The sequence below is a fragment of the Ranitomeya imitator genome, chromosome 6 (genome assembly GCF_032444005.1).
Source record: "Ranitomeya imitator isolate aRanImi1 chromosome 6, aRanImi1.pri, whole genome shotgun sequence".
Taxonomy (NCBI): domain Eukaryota; kingdom Metazoa; phylum Chordata; class Amphibia; order Anura; family Dendrobatidae; genus Ranitomeya; species Ranitomeya imitator.
Window position 1 is genome coordinate 424,208,408 of NC_091287.1, and position 18,883 is coordinate 424,227,290.

Sequence of the window (18,883 nt, forward strand, 5' to 3'; positions counted from 1 at the left end):
CCGGTCCAAGGTGTTCTCCTGATTGCCTTTACTGAGCTTCTATATTCAGGCTCTTGTTAAATAGTTTTTTAATCGAACAACTGCAGTGGGGCTACTAGTTTGGTTGGGGCCTACTAACAGTGTCTGCCGCTCCAAGGTGTTCTCCTGGTTGCCTTTCCTGAGCTTCAATCTTCAGGCTCTTGTTAAATAGTTTTTTAACCGAACAACTGCATTGGGGCTACTAGTTTGTTTGGGGCCTACTAACAGTGTCTGCCGCTCCAAGGTGTTCTCCTGGTTGTCTTTCCTGAGCTTCTATCTTCAGGCTCTTGTTAAATAGTTGTTAAATGGAACACATGCATTTGGCCTACTAGTTGGGTTGGGGCCTACTAACGGTGTCTGCCGCTGCTTGTTGTTCTCCTGGTTTCCTGTCCTGAAATTCCATTTTCAGGCTCTCGTTAAGTAGTTGTTAATATTACATTGAATTTGGCCTACTAGTTGGGTTGGGACCTACTAACAGTGTATGCCGCTCCGTGCTGTTCTCATGGTTTCCTGTCCTGAAATTCCATTTTCAGGCTCTCGTTAAGTAGTTGTTGAAGCAACACTGCATTAGGCCTACAAGTTGGGTCTGGGTTGTAGAGACGGTGTCTGCCGCTCCAAGATGTTCTCCAGGTTGCCTCTCCCTAGCTTCTATCTTGAAGCTCTCGTTAAGTAGTTGTTGAAACAACACTGCATTAGGCCTACAAGTTGGGTCTGGGTTGTAGAGACGGTGTCTGCCGCTCCAAGGTGTTCTCCAGGTTGCTTCTCCCTAGCTTCTATCTTGAAGCTCTCGTTAAGTAGTTGTTGAAACAACACTGCATTAGGCCTACAAGTTGGGTCTGGGTTGTAGAGACGGTGTCTGCCGCTCCAAGATGTTCTCCAGGTTGCCTCTCCCTAGCTTCTATCTTCAAGCTCTCGTTAAGTAGTTGTTGAAACAACACTGCATTAGGCCTACAAGTTGGGTCTGGGTTGTAGAGACGGTGTCTGCCGCTCCAAGATGTTCTCCAGGTTACCTCTCCCTAGCTTCTATCTTGAAGCTATTGTTAAGCAGTTGTTGAAACAACACTGCATTAGGCCTACAAGTTGGGTCTGGGTTGTAGAGACGGTGTCTGCCACTCCAAGGTGTTCTCCAGGTTACCTCTCCCTAGCTTCTATCTTCAAGCTCTCGTTAAGTAGTTGTTCAAACAACACTGCATTAGGCCTACAAGTTTGGTCTGGGTTCTACAAACGGTGTCTTCCACTCCAAGGTGTTCTCCAGGTTGCCTTTCCCTAGCTTCTATCTTCAGGCTCTCGTTAAATTGTTTTTAATATAACACTGCATTTGGCCTACTTGTTTTGTTGGCCCTACTAACGGTGTCTGCCGCTCCTTGATGTTCTCCTACACTGAACAAACCAGTGCCGCCTGTTTACTTCTGTTAACAATTTTGAACTGCATTTAGCCTACTTACTGATTTGGGCCTACTCACTGTGTCAGCCTCTCATTACAGTTGTACTCCACTGAACAAACCAATGCCCCCTGGTTAGTCCTGTTACCAATTTGGAACTGCATTTAGCCCACTTTATTCTTTGGGCCTATATCTGTATTTCCTCCTCATCCTGCCCATTGCCCAGCCAGTGATAGATGAGTCTGCTGGTACATTGACCCATAACGCAACATTCCCCGTGCACGCTACACAGCAAGATTGTGACCCTGCTGAAAGTCAGGTTCCCCTTCCCGCATACCATACCACCTTACACGGGGACAAAGAGGAAGGTGCAGATGAAAGTGCAGGTTCCTTCATCAGGTGGGGGGGAACTCGGCGACGTCACTGGCACAGGGCCCCTCATAGTACGCAAAAGTGTCGCTGACGGTGTGAGGCGCCCCCGCAGTGCAAACACACCGCCGTACTTTGAGGGGCCCTGTGCCAGTGCCAACGAGTGGACCCCCCCTGCTTGCTCAGGATCACAGCACTTGCAAAGTTGAAATACTTACCTCTCCCTGCTCCACTGCCGTGACGTGGTCCAGATTTCCTGGGCCCACTAAATACTTGAACCAGCCCTACCCCCCACAAATTTAGCCAAATGACCGCCAATTTCCAATGCCTTACTATTATTATAAGGTAAATTAAGATTGACAAGCTTCATTAACAAGAATGGATGTTTTTGCCATTAAAATGGGCACTGTGCATGTTTTCCTGGCCTCCACTCACTGCTGACTATGCTTCCCCATTGACTTGCATTGGGTTTCGTGTTTCAGTCGATCCCCGACTTTTCGCGATAATCGGACGATTTCACTCGACTCGTCTTTTGAGATAGCCAGGTTTCGCGAAACCCGACTTGACCCTAAAATCTAAAAGTCGCTCAACCCTAGTTTTGGGCCTAGGAGCAGTGTCTGCATTTCAGCAGAGTAGCACGCCTGTGAAACTAACTACACCGCCTGTGTATCTCTATTTTCACTGCATCTAATCCAGTTAATAGTTTTATGCCTAGTACCACAGTTTGGCCACTCAGTTCTGCTCGGTTTTCATCCATCGGTTGTTGTGCCAACAACTACAGATACAGAGTTGCCAATTAGTTAAGCACTAAAATGAGTGGCAAAAGGCCTGCTGCTGGTGGAAAGGGGAATAGGCGTGTTGGAAAGGGAAAAAAAGGTTGTGGCCGTGGGGTAGGTGGTAAAGCAACAATAACATCTGCAGAAGAAAGACCATCTTCCAGCCAAAGTAAGATGTCTACTTCTTTTCGTGGACAATCTGATATGATCCCTTTCTTACGACCATCGCTACAAGCATTGCCAAAAATTCCAGATGAGGCACAAAAACAGCCGGTGCTTGAACGGATATCAAGTGCTCATTCAAGTGGGCTCTCCTCCATGCCAACTTCAACATCACAACTACTCCAGTCCTCAGAGTTGTCACCTCAATCGCACTTGCTTCCTTACAGCTCCCAAGTCTCCAGCTGCCCGTCTGAGCATGGGGTAACACACCTGGTTGGGTCTGTAGAGCTGTTTACGCAAACTATAGCCTGGGAATCAGAGGTCTGCTCCAGAGCTTCTGTGAATCCAGACGAGGAAATGATCTGCACTGATGTCCAGAATCTTTGTGAGTCGGATCGTGGCCGAGATGAAGAAGGTTCTGAGCATAAAGTAGACCCTCATTCCCAAACTGTAATTCCTGGTGGTGGAGACAATGAGGAAGATGATGATGAGACTGAGATACCTGATTGGATCAAAAAACTTGAGTTTTCGGTCAGGGCAGGAAGAGGTTGCCTCTGAGGACGACGGGTGTGAGAACACACAGGATGATGATGACGAGGTTGTAGACCCCACTTACTGTCAACCCCAGTCCACCAGTCCATGAGGTCAGCAGAGGAGGTGGAGGAGGATGCTAGTAATGAGTCTGATGAGGAGGTAACGGTGTGCCTTCCTGGACAGAGACAGAGTACTGGAAGCATGTCAACAACTGCATCCTCAACCTCAACTGTGCCTCAGACCAGAAGTCGAGGTGGCACCTCAGGTTGCACGGGATCTAAGCCTTGCATAGCCTGGGCATTTTTTGACATCGCAAAGGATGACCCAACTCATGTTGTCTGTAACATTTGTCAACAAAATCTCAGTAGAGGCCAAAAAGTTACTAGCTTGAGTACTTCATGCATGAACCGTCACATGGATATGAGGCATAAGTTGTAGTGGGAAGCTCACTGTGCTACAATGCGGCCTAGTGGGCCGGGTCAACCACCATCTGCCCCATCAAGTGCATCCGCGTCCTCTTCATCCTCTGTGACTGTGGGGACAGCAGTCGCACATGGTTTTGAATGCAGACCTTCCACCTCTTTACCTGCAACAGCCAGTGTGATTGGCAGGTCGTCAGGACATTTGCAAGTGGAAACACCTGCTGGTGTTGAGCGCTCTCCCACATCGACACTACATTTTGATCAAGGCAACATAACATCTCCACCTGCACCTTCCTCACAGACCAGCAGTTTGCCGGGGACACCCTACTCAACTCTGTCTAAGCACGGCAGCTAGCCCTCAGTCCCTCAGATGTGGACAAGTAAAAGACCATTTCCTCCTAGCCATGACAAAGCTAAGAGGTTGAATTTCTCCATCTGCAAGCTGTTGGCTACAGAAATGCTGCCTTTCCACCTGGTGGACACAGAGGATTTTCGAGACCTTATGTCCGTCGCAGTGCCCCAGTACCAGATGCCCAGTTGCCACTACTTCTCAAAGAAAGCTGTGTCTGCGCTACACCAGCATGTCGCACACAACATCACCACTTCCTTGAGAAACTCTGTGTGTGACAGGGTGCATTTCACCACAGACACTTGGACGAGTAGACATGGACAGGGCCGTTACATGTCGGTGACTGGGCACTGGGTAACTACGGCGACATCAGGAGAATGGGCTACTGTCCAAGTCTTGCCGTCCCCACGAGTTGCTCGTCGATCCTCTGTATCTAGAAGTTCCTCCACTGCTTCTGCCTCCTCAACTTCCTCTCGGTCCTCCACCTGCACCCAAAGCCTGTCTGGCATTGCCACCCACGTTGTAACTGCGCAGAAGGAATCCTGCACACCTCCTCACTATGCTGTCACCAGGGCTCAACGGCATTAGGCAGTGTTTACATTGAAATGTCTGGGAAATGTGAGTCACACAGCTGAGGAGTTGTGGTCAGCTCTGGAGACCGAGTTCCATCAATGGTTATCTCCACTCAACCTGCAGCCAGGGAAGGCTGTGTGTGACAATGCTGCAAACCTGGGTGCGGCCCTTCGCCGGGGCAATGTCACACACGTGTTTTGTATGGCTCACAGTTTGAACCTGGTTGTCCAGCAATTTTTATCCCACTAGACTAGATGGGCTTCTGCACAGGGCACGGTCGCTGTGTGCTCACTTCCACAGTTCGCATCCTGCAGCTCGACGACTTGCATCTCTACAGAAGTCGTTGGGCCTGCCAGTTCACCGGCTGAAATGCGATGTGCCCACACGGTGGAATTCAACTCTGCATATGTTGCAGCGACTGTGGCAGCACCGACGAGCCCTGGTGCAATACGTTATGACGTATAGCCTGGAAAAAAAACAAAACAAATAGTATAGGGGTATATCAGACACGTAAACCAAAAGAGAAAAAAACGCCCTAAAAATAACTTTAATGTTTCATCATAAAATACCTAAATAGATAATTAAATAAATGGAACTACCAACACCACAAAACTATAGGTCTGGGAGGGGAGATGCTCCAGCTGGAGTGTTACAGGAACTCTATTAATAGAAAAAATTATTCCTGGCTAAATCCCTGTCAGGACTCCTAATAAACTGATTTCCTTCCTGACAGTGGAGGTTGGCACCCTAAAATTCGACTTGGCGCCCCCCACTCAACGTTGGCTGTCCCTTCTGGCCCTAATCAGACCCCGGCATCTACCCACGCCCACACCCCAACACCATACACACAACAGAAACCTAGGTCACGCTGTGAAGTGAAATTTAAAAAAAAAAAATAAAAAATAAATGAAGCAGACAATATTAGTACACTGGTTAAAATAGTGTCAGCAGCGAAAACTGGAATAGATTGCTGCACTAAGATGTTGACAAAAATCAAAAAATAGGCCCTCTAATTTTCTACTAACCACATCAAGGGGCCAAACTAATGGCTAAACCTATCTTGTAAAATACAGTATGTATCAAAATTTGTTGGGCAGAGAGGGACTTATACACCTGATTATTTACAGGCCATAGTATTTGATAAAGTGCTATTGTGCATATGTACTATTGTACTGCCGTCATTAGTATCATTTATTCTGTTGCCACAAATAAGCCCAGGATAATTGCTATGACCCAGTAAACAAACATAGCAGAAATGGAAACGACTTTATATAAATGGAAGATATTTACTGTTTCCAATCACCACCACAAGAAAACAGGTTTAACGCATCTTTAGGCAGAAATGCTATCAGAAAATGCCAGACACATGCTGCTGCAGCCACCAATATGCTGCCAAATATATAGCATTCAGTATCTTATACCTTTGTCCCAAAAGTGCAAACCTAGAAAAAAAAACATATATCTAAGCGGTTTCACTGGTCTCTCGTGGCTACCACATAATAGTGTTCTGTAAAGTGCCACCAAGAAACACCAGATATAGAGCTGCTATGCAAAAAACATTTCACTTATCTGAATACATCTGACATAAATATGTCTCGTGCTTCCATTCCTATGCATTTCACCCCTTCCCAGTACCGGGGCTCATCAGGAGACCATTTGAGAACGAGCAGCAATGGCTTCAGAATGGGTGCGACTAGCTGACCGTAATCATGCTTATATTATAGACCCAAATTACCGTAATGTCTCCATTATAGGCAGCTTGGATACGTGCGTGCCATGCTTGTTTGAAGGAGCCGGCGCTGTTACTACAATAAGCACCGCAAAATTAACCATGTCCTACATTGGAACGCTCGCCATCTCAGAGCGCTCCAAACCTCACGCCATCCGTTACTTCCGGTGATGCGCACTGCCTTGTGGAGTGCAGATGTGTCCCGGAGAGGACATGCGCAGTGTGTCCGAGTAAGTAAAGCACTTCTAGTACTACGTCCCTCACTACCTTGTGGAAAATGGACATGCGCACTGTATAGTCAATGATCGGACACCTTCAAAGACAGGCCCCGCCTCTTTGTGAGTCATATTGAAATGCAACGCTCCAAGCCTCGCTCTGTCCGTTACTTCCGGTGATGCACACTACCTTGTGGAGCGCCGATGTGTCTCGGAGAGGACATGCACGGTGTGTCCTAGTCAATAAGGAACTTCCAGTGCTGCGTCCCTCACACCTTGTGGAATGCTGATGCACCTCATGAAAGATGGACATGTGCACTGTGTGATCAATGATCGGACATCTCCGCCTCTTTATAGGTCACAGGGTACGTCTAGGACAAACGCATCCTACAATTTACAACGCACCCCTGGAGCGCTAGCCCATCAGTATGGTGCATCCATGTAAAGCTCAAAAAGGTAGATTTATATACAACTCCCTCTATGAGGTCCAGTAGCGAATTACCAAATGGCCATCGGTCACAGTAAGCAGTATGCACATTTAGTTATCGTGACAGGCCGTGATGGACATACGACAGTCCATGGATTGCATGTCACCCATTGATTACACATCAGATATTTACATCCCAATTTATCAAAGATAAGTTGTTCTGCATATTATGCTGTACATAAGGGCACCTTGCCCAGAACAACGAAGCCCTCAGCAGTTTAAGCTGGTGTAAGTAGTGCCGCATTGTCACGCGGCCAGACCAACTGATGATCAGTTGAACTAGGACTAAAAGGGTAAACTATCAGAAATAAAATCCCTATACAAAACCAGTTATATGAAACAGGTGAAGGTCAACTGTTCATTTAGGCAACCAGGGCTCGTATTCTCCATCCAAAAGATCCACCTGCATTCACGCTGAAGGATCTTATTGTCCAAATCTCCCTGTCTCATTGGGGGCTGTACCACCTCAATGATCTTGAAGGTGATGCTCTCCATATCTCCATTATGTACGGAATTCACATGCCTAGCCAACTGGGTGTCTCTCTTGTTCCTAATGTCCCCCAGATGTTCACCAATCCTTATATGCAGTTGGCGTTTTGTTTTCCCCACGTAATCCATGGGACAAGAACAGGTGCAAACATACACACCTTCTGTTCTGCAGTTTCCAAAGTGTCTGTTTCTATATATTCTTTTTGTAACAGAACTCTGAAATGTATCTGATGGTGTAATACATTTGCAGAAACTGCAATGACCACATTTTAAGGTACCCAACGATCTATTGGCCAGCCACGTTTCTTTTGTTTTGGGGAGAGGGGGATTGTAATGACTACTAACTACCAGGTCCCTAATGGATCTGCCCTTCCTATATGTGACCGGACCGAGGGATATGGGGAAATCCATTTGTTTAGATCTGGGTCAGTTCTTAGGATACCCCAGTGCTTTCTTAAAGGGAACCTGTCACCTGAATTTGGCGGGACTGGTTTTGGGTCATATGGGTGGAGTTTTCGGGTGTTTGATTCACCTTTTCCTTACCCGCTGGCTGCATGCTGGCTGCAATATTGGATTGAAGTTCATTCTCTGTCCTCCGTAGTACATGCCTGCACATGGCAAGATTGCATTGTGCAGGCATGTATTACGGAGGACAGAAAATGAACTTCAATCCAATATTGCAGCCAGCATGCAGCCAGCGGGTAAGGAAAGGGTGAATCAGACACCCGAAAACTCCACCCATATGACCCAAAACCAGTCCCGCCAAATTCAGGTGACAGAGTCCCTTTAATATTCCCATGATCATAGTCTGCTGGTCATCGAAGGGGCCTATTAGCCTGGTTTTGGACACCTCACTATCTCTCGCTCGTGGATGAAGCAATGTAGCTCTGTTAGACATTTTTTCATAATGACATGCTTCATCCTTAAGGGGTCTAGGATAGCCACGGTCCGAAAACCTTTGTTTTAGATCTCTGGCCTTATTACAAAAATCATTATTCTCAGAATAGTTCCTCCATAGTCTCAGAAAATGTCCTTTAGGTATGCCGTGCTTGAGCGGCGTGGGATGATAGCTTTCCCATCTTAGTAGGCCATTGGCCGCTGTAGGCTTACGGAACAAAGTAGTTTTTATTGAGCCATTCTCCTCTATTGACAATTTTACATCCAAAAAATAATATCCTTTCCTCCCACCTCATAGGTGAATCTGAGACCTAGTCGGTTCTCATTGAGGGATTCCATGAAAGAACGGAAGGTAAGTACATCTCACGGACAGAGGACGAGGATGTCGTCTATATAGCGACCCCAAAATTGAATATGTGGCACCCAGATGGCATCCCCATCCCCAAAGACCACCGTGTCCTCCCACCAGCCCAGGAGCAAATTCACATAAGTGGGCACACAGGGGCTACCCATTGCGGTGCCCCTGAGCTGGTGGTAGAACCTCCCATTGAACAGGAAGAAATTATGTAGTAGAATGTACTCCAACAGTTCCCTCACAAACTCATTGTGTGGACCAAAATGATTCCCTCTCGTGTTCAGGAAGTACTCAACTGCTCTCAGCCCCGCCTCATGGTGTATGCTGGAATATAGGGCATCAACAACAATTGAGAACAGTGTTGTGCCTGATTCTACTGTGATACCATCCAGTTTAGTTAACAAATCAGTAGTGTCTCTTATGTAGGATGGCAAGGCTGCAACAAATGGTCTTAAAATTTGGTCAAGGTAGACACTGCTGTTCTGGGCCAGGGCGTCTATGCCTGACACAATAGGTCTACCTCTAAGTGGTGGATAACCGTTGTGGATTTTTGGAATTGCATAGAATGTTGTAATTACAGGGTTTTTCGGAAGGAGGAAGCTATAATCATTCTTTGAAATTAGATGGGTTTCCTGAGCTCTGGTTAAGATCTCATTTTAATGCATCTTTTTCTTCTTCAGATACATTTTTTCTATTAATTGAGTTCCTGTAACACTCCGGCTGGAGCATCTCCCCTCCCAGACCTATAGTTTTGTGGTGTTGGTAGTTCCATTTATTTAATTATCTACTAGCTGAAGAGCCCGGCGTTGCCTGGGCATAGTAAATATCTGTGGTTAGTTATAGCACCTCACTTCTCTTATTTTCCCATCACGCCTCTCATTTTCCCAATCACATCTTTCATTTTCCCCCTCATATCTCTCATTTTCTCCCTTACACCTCTCATTTTCTCCCTCACTCCTCTCATTCCCCCCTAACACTTGTCATTTCGACCTCACATCTGTCATTTTCCAATCACTCCACTATTTTCCCTCACTCCTCTTTCGACCTCACATCTGTCATTTTCCGATCACTCCACTATTTTCCCTCACTCCTCTCATTTTGCACTCACTCCTTTTCATTTTCACCTCAGTATATACATGTTTGTCATCTCCCTTATATATAGTATACACCTGTATGTCATCTCCTGTATATAGTATATACCTGTATGTCATCTCCCCTGTATATATAATATACCTGCTGTGTGTCATCTCCCCTGTATATAGTATATACCTGTATGTCATCTCCTCCTATATATAGTAAATACCTGTATGTCATCTCCTTCTATATATAGTATATACCTGTATGTCATCTCCTCCTGTATATAGTATATACCTGTGTGTCATCTCCTCCTGTATATAGTATGCACGTGGCGAGTTTTGAGTGGCGGCTTTTGTGTTTCGACTTTTATGTGGCGAGGTTGGTGTATTTGTGGTGAAATGTGTGCTGAGGGTAATATGTGTTCAAGCACGTGGTAGTGTGTGGCGCATTTTGTCTGTGTTCATATCCCCGTGTGTGGTGAGTATCCCATGTCGGGGCCCCACCTTAGCAACTGTACGGTATATACTCTTTGGCGCCATCGCTCTCATTCTTTAAGTCCCGCTTGTTCACATCTGGCAGCTGTCAATTTGCCTCCTACACTTTTCCTTTCATTTTTTCCCATTATGTAGATAGGGGCAAAATTGTTTGGTGAATTGGAAAGCGCGGGGTTAAAATTTCACCTCACAACATAGCCTATGATGCTCTCAGGGTCCAGAAATGTGACTGTGCAAAATTTTGTGGCTGTAGCTGCGATGACTCCAACACTTTTCCTTTCACTTTTTCCCCATTATGTAGATAGGGGCAAAATTGTTTGGTGAATTGGAACGCGCAGGGTTAAAATTTCACCTCACAATATAGCCTATGACGCTCTCGGGGTCCAGACATGTGACTGTGCAAAATTTTGTGGCTGTAGCTGCGACGGTGCAGATGCCAATCCCGGACATACACACACACACACACACATACACACATTCAGCTTTATATAGTAGATTTTATTTAGGTATTTTATGATGAAACATTAAAGTTATTTTTTAGGGCTTTTTTTCTCTTTTGGTTGACGTAAAGCCTGGGCCAACGAGATCAAGAGGTGGGGCAAATCACGCTGCAGGAGTGGTCTCAGATCAGGGACCTATGCACCCTTCTGCACAGTTTTGAAATAGCAACGAAGATGTTTAGTGCTGATGATGCCATTATCAGCATGACCATTCCGGTGATTTACATGCTGGAGCACACCTTACACAGTGTTCAGAGTCAGGTGGTGGAACAAGAGGAGGAGGAGGAACAGGAGGAGTTGTATGCGGAAGGGATCATGTCTCCAAGGTCAAGAAGGTCGGCAGCACCAAGGCGGCTGGCATTGGAGGCTGGGGGTGAGGGATTACCGAGGGCGCATGGTAGCAGCCAAACTGTTGAGGAAGGTGCAGGAGGCAAGGAAGAAGTGGAGGACGAACTGGCACTGGGCATGGAAGACTCATCAGATGGTGGAGACCTTTATCAAATTTCTGCTGTGCGAGGTTGGGGGGAGAGGGCAGACGAAGGAAGCATGATTCTCACCTCGCCACCACCAAGACAACAAGGACTTAGTCACATGAGTGCCTTCTTGCTGCACTACCTGCAACATGACCCTCAGATTGTCAAAATCCGAAGTAATGCCGACTACTGGGTTGCCACACTCTTCGATCCTCGGTACAAAAGCAAATTTGGCTAAATAATTTCTGCCATAGAAAGGGATTACGCATTCAGGAGTATCAGCAGAGACTGTTACAGAATCTGCTTTTCCACAAAACACCAGTGGTGCACATAGTCAATCTCTGAGTTCTAACTTGCCAACCGTGGGACTATCGAGTCATCATCACTCAAACCGTAACAGTAACATCGTATCTGGTGGTAACAACAATTTTTTCCAATCGTTTCAAGATTTTTTTATACCATCCTTTGCAAGGCAACAGGGGACAAGAAGTCTGACTCTCAGCCAACGCCTAGGGGGGATCGTAAAAGAGTATCTCCAAGTTAACATCGATGCCATGACTGTGGAACTGGACCCTTGCTCATTTTGGGCTTCAAATCTTGAAAAATGGCCAGAGCTCGCCACTCACGCCTTGGAGATCTTGTCGTGGCCCGCAGCCAGCGTTCTCTCTGAACGTGTGTTCAGCGCTGCTGGTGGTGTGCTGATAGATAAGCGCACGCAGCTGTCCAGTGACAATGTAGACAGACTAACGTTCATCAAGATGAACAAATCCTGGATCCGCAAGGACTTTTCTACCCCTGTGTCATCTTGGGGAGACTAAAAGCTTGATGATTTTTGAAAATCACCTCACCAACCGTTTTAAAAAACTCTGGCGAAATTGATGCCACTTAAGTGGTGTCTGTGGCCGAATTTTTGGAAAAAAATGGAGACTCTTTAATTTAGTCCCCTTGCTGAGTTTTACATGATGTTGCCATCATCAATTCCAGGTGGGTGGGGTCGTCTGTAGAGTTGTTTACTCTGTTTACTATGGCCAGGGATTCAGAGGTCTGCTCCAAAGCTTCAGTGTCTGCTAGTCAGCAGAGTAGCCCAGCCACCCACCGCCTGTTTACCTAAGTACTATTTTTAACGGCATCTGGCCCAGGAAATCCTTTTGGGCCTAGTAGAATTTGGTGCCACTCAGCAGCGTACCCCACCCATGAAGCAAGCTACACCGCCTGTTGATCTAATTAATAATTTTTAACTGCATCTAGCCCAGGAAATTGTTAGGTACCTAGTAGAATTTAGTGCTACTTAGCAGCGTACCTCACCCATTAAGCAAGCTACACTGCCTGCTTACCTAAGTACTATTTTTTAACGGCATTTGGTCCAGGAAATCCTTTTGGGCTTAGTAGCAATTTCTGCTTCTCAGCAGAGTACCCCACCCATGAAGCAAGCTACACCGCCTTCTTTCTTTCTCAATCTAACCCCTCAGCTCTGGGGTGTCCACTCTCCCTCCAGCTCTCTCCTTCTCATAGGTGGACTACCATGTGTTTTCACACTGTGGCAAATCTTTTGGGCCCAGGCATAAGAAGTCATCGAGGTAATGGATAATATGTGCCACCTTACAAACGTCCATGACAACACATTCGAGGAAGCAACTAAATGCCTCAAATAGTGAGCAGGATATGGAGCACCCCATGGGCAAACAACGATCTATGTAGTATGCTCCTTCACAGAAGCAGCCCAATGGGAGGACACTATTCGGAGGCACAGGTAGTAACAGGAACGCCTCCTCAATGTCTGTTTTGGCCATTAGGGTGCCCCTTACCAACTTCTTGACCCGCCTGATTGCCCCTCATCAAAGGAGGTACAGTACATAGTATTGTACTTGGTTCCGTGTCGATGTTGTTGTTTACTGACCTGCCCCTTGGATATGACAAATGGTGGATTAGTCTGAATGTATTGGGTTCATTTTTTGGCACAACTCCCAACAGGGGTACCACTACGTCTTCTAAGGAAAGTGTTCTGAATGGACCCGCCGCCATTCTACCTAAAGATATTTATTTTTTTATTTTTTTTGTCAAGACATCTGGGTGTTGGTAGAGTGAGTTTAGATTTTTACTCCAGCCTTTCTTGATTTTAGAAGGGCATGACATGCCTATATCTGTGTCTCCTCCTCCTTTTACTCCTCCATCTCTTTTCTTTTCGCATGACTATATGTGGTTGTGACTTTTCCATGTTTGTTGTGTCTTCTGAACAGTTTGTCAGCTTTTGGACACCTTTTAAGGTGTTTTCTATGTGTTTTCCATGTGTTTGTATCTGTTTGTGTTTGCCTGCCATTGGTTTCAATGGGGTTCGATGGTGTTCGTCAAACGTTCGATGAACATTTCGTCAAACACATCCCTGTTCGACGAACCGAACCGAACCCGAACCCGAACACTAGGGAGGTGGCTCAACACTAATCTTAACGGATGTGCAACAAAATCATATGCAATATTGATATCATTTATATGGTTTTGGGTTCTATTGCAATTAATAACATAGGACACTGTATTTTTCTTTGTATAATTTTTACTTATAGTTGTACAGGTGACAAAAATAGACATATTGATGGCATATGGTTGACAATACAATTGAAAAATTGTATGAGTTTTCCAGATCGAAGTCATACGATTTTTCATACTTTTGTGTGAACTTATCTTTGGTCTTACAAAATGCTAACCAAAATATAACCATTTTAGAAAAGATTCTAATGAAGATTGATCTTTAATATTGCTCAAAATATACAATTAGGATAAGAGTTGTGTTGTTTATGTGTCAAGCACCGAGCTTTCTGGCAATATCCTAAATATGATTGCTATATAAAAGAAAAAGCATTACCGTTCTTCGTCTTCTTGTCGCAACAATATAAATATCTTGAAGATCATTGTATTAAAATTTGAAAATGGTACAATGTTATATCTTTAGATTATTTTCAGATTAAATCTGTTTTTATCCATATTACAGTTAGAACCAACTAAAGAACCAGTGTATTTTGTATTACTGACAGATAATACACATGGGCTGGGTTGAGGAACGGGAGCAAGAAAATCTTCAAGACCATACATATTCACCAAAGTTCCTGTCCCTTAGAGGATCATCACTCTATAAATTCAATTCACCTCCTGTAAGTAACACCTTCATATTTTTGTCCACTTAGAAGCTAAGGCACCAAATATATCAGCTGATGACTGTGCTTCTTTCACTTCAAGTGATAACTCACACTTTCTGCACAAACAAGAAGAAAATAAATGGAGCACTCACCCGGTCTTTCTCGTTGAAATTCCGTTAATTCATCTTAAATGACATTAACGTCTCAATAAATTTCATGGTGCATGGACCTGTAGAAGTGCAGTAACAGCGCAAAACATCCGTCGTCTGTCAGGCTTGTTCACCTGCTCATTCCCCTATCTCCTGCACACCGCACCATGCATTTTATTGAGATGTTGATATCATCTAAGATGGATTAAAGGAATTTCAACAAGAGAGACCGGGTGAGTGCTCCATTTCTTTTCTTGTTGTTTGTGCAATACCTTCATATTTGTTATGCATAATTTTAAGAATTCCATAGACATAAATATAACAATATTATTACCATGTTTATATTTGTTATTTAATTATGTTTATATTTTTAACTAAGGTAACAACATGGGACTGGATGCGGGCAGAAAAAAAGTTTTCAGTATATGAAATAATGTTTAAAATTTTTAAGGTAAGGACTCTGAGATGTTCAAAAAGATATTTATTTTCCATTTCTTACATAGCACCAACATGTTCAGTAGAACAGTCTAGAGATTGTCATTATAGAAATTAATACATTATGTATCATAGACTCATTGAATGTTAGAATTGGAAAGGGCCTCCAGGGTCATCATGTTCAACCCTCTGCTGAATATCTGTCCAGCCTCTGTTTGAAGCCTCCATTGAAGGCCAATGCTTGCATTAATACCTCCTAGAACTGTGTTTGCCTTTTTTTGCAGCTGGATCACACTGTTGACTCATGTGCAGGCTGTGATCTATTACTATACCCAAGTCTTTTTCGCACGTGCTGTTGTTTCATTCTATTACTCCAAATCTGTAGATGTAATTTTTGTTTTTCTTGCCCAAATGTAGAATCTTGCATTTCTCCTAATTAAATACCATTCCATTACACTGGCCATTGTTCTAGCTTATCTATATATTTAGAATCTTTTCTCTATCTTCTCTAGTGTTAAGGTACCGTTGCACTAAACGACTTACCAACGATCACGACCAGCTACCAACGATCAGGGGAACGACTTCGGCATCGTTGAAACTGTCTTCAACGATGCCGAAGTCCCCGGGTAACCAGGGTAAACATCGGGTTACTAAGTGCAGGGCCGCGCTTAGTAACCCGATATTTACCCTGGTTACCATTGTAAAAGTAAAAAAACACTACATACTCACATTCCGATGTCTGTCACGTCCCCCGCCGTCAGCTTCCCGCACTGACTGTGTCAGCGCCGGCCGTAAAACAGAGCACAGCAGTGACGTCACTGATGTGCTCTGCTTTACGGCCGGCGCTGACAGTCAGTGCAGGGAAGTTGACGGCGGGGGACGTGACAGACATCGGAATGTGAGTATGTACTGTTTTTTTTTTTAACTTTTACAATGGTAACCAGGGTAAATATCGGGTTACTAAGCACGGCCCTGCGCTTAGTAACCCGATATTTACCCTGGTTACAAGTGAACACATCGCTGGATCGGCGTCACACACGCCCATCCAGCGATGACAGCGGGAGATCAGCTACCAAAAAAAGGTCCTGATCATTCCCCAGCGACCAACAATCTCCCAGCAGGGGCCTGATCGTTGGTCGCTGTCACACATAATTGTTTGCGGGATCGTTGCTACGTCACAAAAAGCGTGACGTTGCAACGATATCGTTAACAAAATCGTTATGTGTGAAGGTACCTTTAGCTATCCCTCCTAGCTTTGCATTGTCTGCAAATTTGATTAGTTTACCTTCAGTTCCCTTTATCTAGATCCTTTATAAAAATGTTGCACAATACTGGGGCCAAGACAGAGCCTTGTGATACTCCACTTGAAATACTCTACCAATTTGATGTACATTTATCACCACTCTTTGTGTATGATCACTGAGCAATTATGAATCCACCTAACCATAACCTTGTATCATATCTACCACATTTCCCTTATTCACCTAGTCAGTAATTTCATCATAGAAGGAAATTAGATTAGTCTGGCTTGACTTGTTTGCTACAAACCCATGCTGGCTCTGGTTAATTACTATATTCTTATCCAAGTACTTACATACATGCTATTTAACCCTCCTCCGCCAATGTCGGATTCCCCTGTTTGGTGCGGGCTCTGGCACAGAACCCATACCTTTCCGGGCACAATTCAGCTGACATATACAGCTGGGATTCATTCAATATATTGAGGCAACAGAGTTACTTTGGACACAATCTAGGCTCTGTTCAGTGGTGTCCTGCTATTCAGAGGTGCATAAAACTGGCCGACCGCACTTTTATGTACGCTTCAAAAGACTGACACCACCAGATCATAGGCCAGATGATGTGCACAGTTGCATTTTCCTCATTATTGACAATGTTCTACTGGAATTTCTGTTTGAATCGCATATTTCAGAGATTTACACGAAAGCTCTTATGTAAGCACTAAGCATAAAGCACAGGATAAATTTGAGCCAAGCCTTACTACGGTCTTTGTTAAACAGACTTAACAAAATTAGCAGCAGGTCAAGAATTGCTTTTATTTGTTATTTACAATGCTCCTCATGCAGATTAAGTGATTAAATTACTTTATTCTTCAGTGCTATTTTAGCTATACCAGATTTATATCACTTTTTATGTTTGGCTGCTGTCACACACTAAAAGAGACTTTAAAAAAATAAGTTTTGCATGGCCATATTTTGAGAGCTTTTAATTTTTCTATATTTCTACCAGAAAAGTCATGTGAGGGCTTGCTATTTGAGGGACCAGTTGTCACTTATATTGGTACCATTTTCGGTCACATAACATTGTTTTATCTCTTCATATTCAGATTTTTGGGAGGCAAAATGAACAAAAATCAACAATTTGAGGATTGTTCTTAGAGGTTTTTTTTTAACGCTGTTCACCGTGTAGTAAAATTGTTAAGGCAACTTTATTCTTCGGGTCTGTGAGATTACAGTGATACCACGTTTATATCATTTTTTTATGTTTTGCCGCTTTTACACAATAAAAACAATTTAATGAAAAAAATTGTTTTTTTCATTGCTTTTTTGTGTTTTATTCCTCCACTGACGGACCTGTATAGGAGCTTGTATTTTGCAGGAAAAGATGACATTACACCATTTTTACTTCTATATGACTTTTTACTCACTTTTACGCTACTTTTTATTTGGTGGTATGATGAAAACGCATAGTTTTTTGCTCCTGTTTTTATTTTTTTATGGTATGCACTGAAGGGGTTAACTAGTGTCAGTTTTATAGGTCAGGTCATTCTGGATGCGGAGATGCCTGATATGTGTCCTGTTTTTATATAATATACGTATTTATTGGCATAATATTTTCACTTTTTTAAATTTATTTTGTGAGTTTTTTTATAGTTTTTTTTATGAACTTTGTTTTTACTTTTTTACTTAGTCCTGCATGGGACTTAAAATTGTATGAGACCTGTCAGCTTTACACTGTCAGATCGTAGCTGGCAGACCCAGAGGTCATGTGAGCTCCAGGTGCCATGACAACCCTCGGCGCCGGAAACATGAATCACGCAATCATCTCCCTCTCACTACCTTCTAAATGCTGCCATCGTTATTGATTGTGACGTTTAGAAGATAGCAACGGTTCACATAATTGGGACCTGATTCAATCATGTCCCGATGATGAAACCTGTCAGAATTGTCACTCTGCACCATAATTGGGGTCCTGAGTCCTGCAAGACTACCCACCATAGACAAATGGCGATGCACAAAACCCAGCAGTGCGCAGTCGTGAATCGCTTAATTCCATAATAATAACCAAGGTAATTCAAAATTCAAAGCTTCGATGCACAATGTTTATAATATGTGTTGCTATAGTAAATGTCATTTATTCCTCAGACGTCCATGTTTTATGTACTTGTTTTCTATGTCTTTGTCTCAGATAGAATGCATATTCATTTTAGTTTCCCCAGACTACAGAGCATATTAAATGTCATATGTAAAAAATAAAAGAAAAACCCTACTGCTTACCTCTCCAGTCCCTCTTCTCTTCACCGTCTTCTGTCTGATCCTCGTTGCATCTTCTGATCTCTGCTTTGAAAGTCTGCAAAAGTTCACAGTGTCATGACATCATGATGTGCGCCGTGACCTTGCACACATGCGTGAACCATCCTGGCCCTCATTAGAACCGTAATTTGTGGTATAGTGTGAGAGGCCTTGGGATTTCAGCACTTGTAGCAGGGATCAGAAGATGCAAATAGGAGTTAGTGCCCCAGAAAAGTGGTCGGCAAGGTGAGTATACTTTTTTTTTATTGTTTAATCTTTTGATAGCCCTCAACTCATCAGAAAAATGGCAGCCAGCTGGTGCTATAATTTAAATTATAAA

General features: G+C 43.9%; 1 protein-coding gene across 5 annotated transcripts in view; it reads left to right on the forward strand.

Moving 5' to 3' along the window:
* The window catches only part of SNTG1 (syntrophin gamma 1), a 1,229,644-nt gene that overhangs the window by 1,181,748 nt on the left and 29,013 nt on the right, over positions 1-18,883 (forward strand). For all 5 annotated transcript variants that reach the window (XM_069731323.1, XM_069731324.1, XM_069731327.1 and 2 more), the window contains 2 exons: positions 14,328-14,444; positions 14,958-15,029. In XM_069731323.1, coding sequence (XP_069587424.1) covers positions 14,328-14,444; positions 14,958-15,029 — 189 coding nt within the window. The remainder of the gene's footprint in view (positions 1-14,327; positions 14,445-14,957; positions 15,030-18,883) is intronic.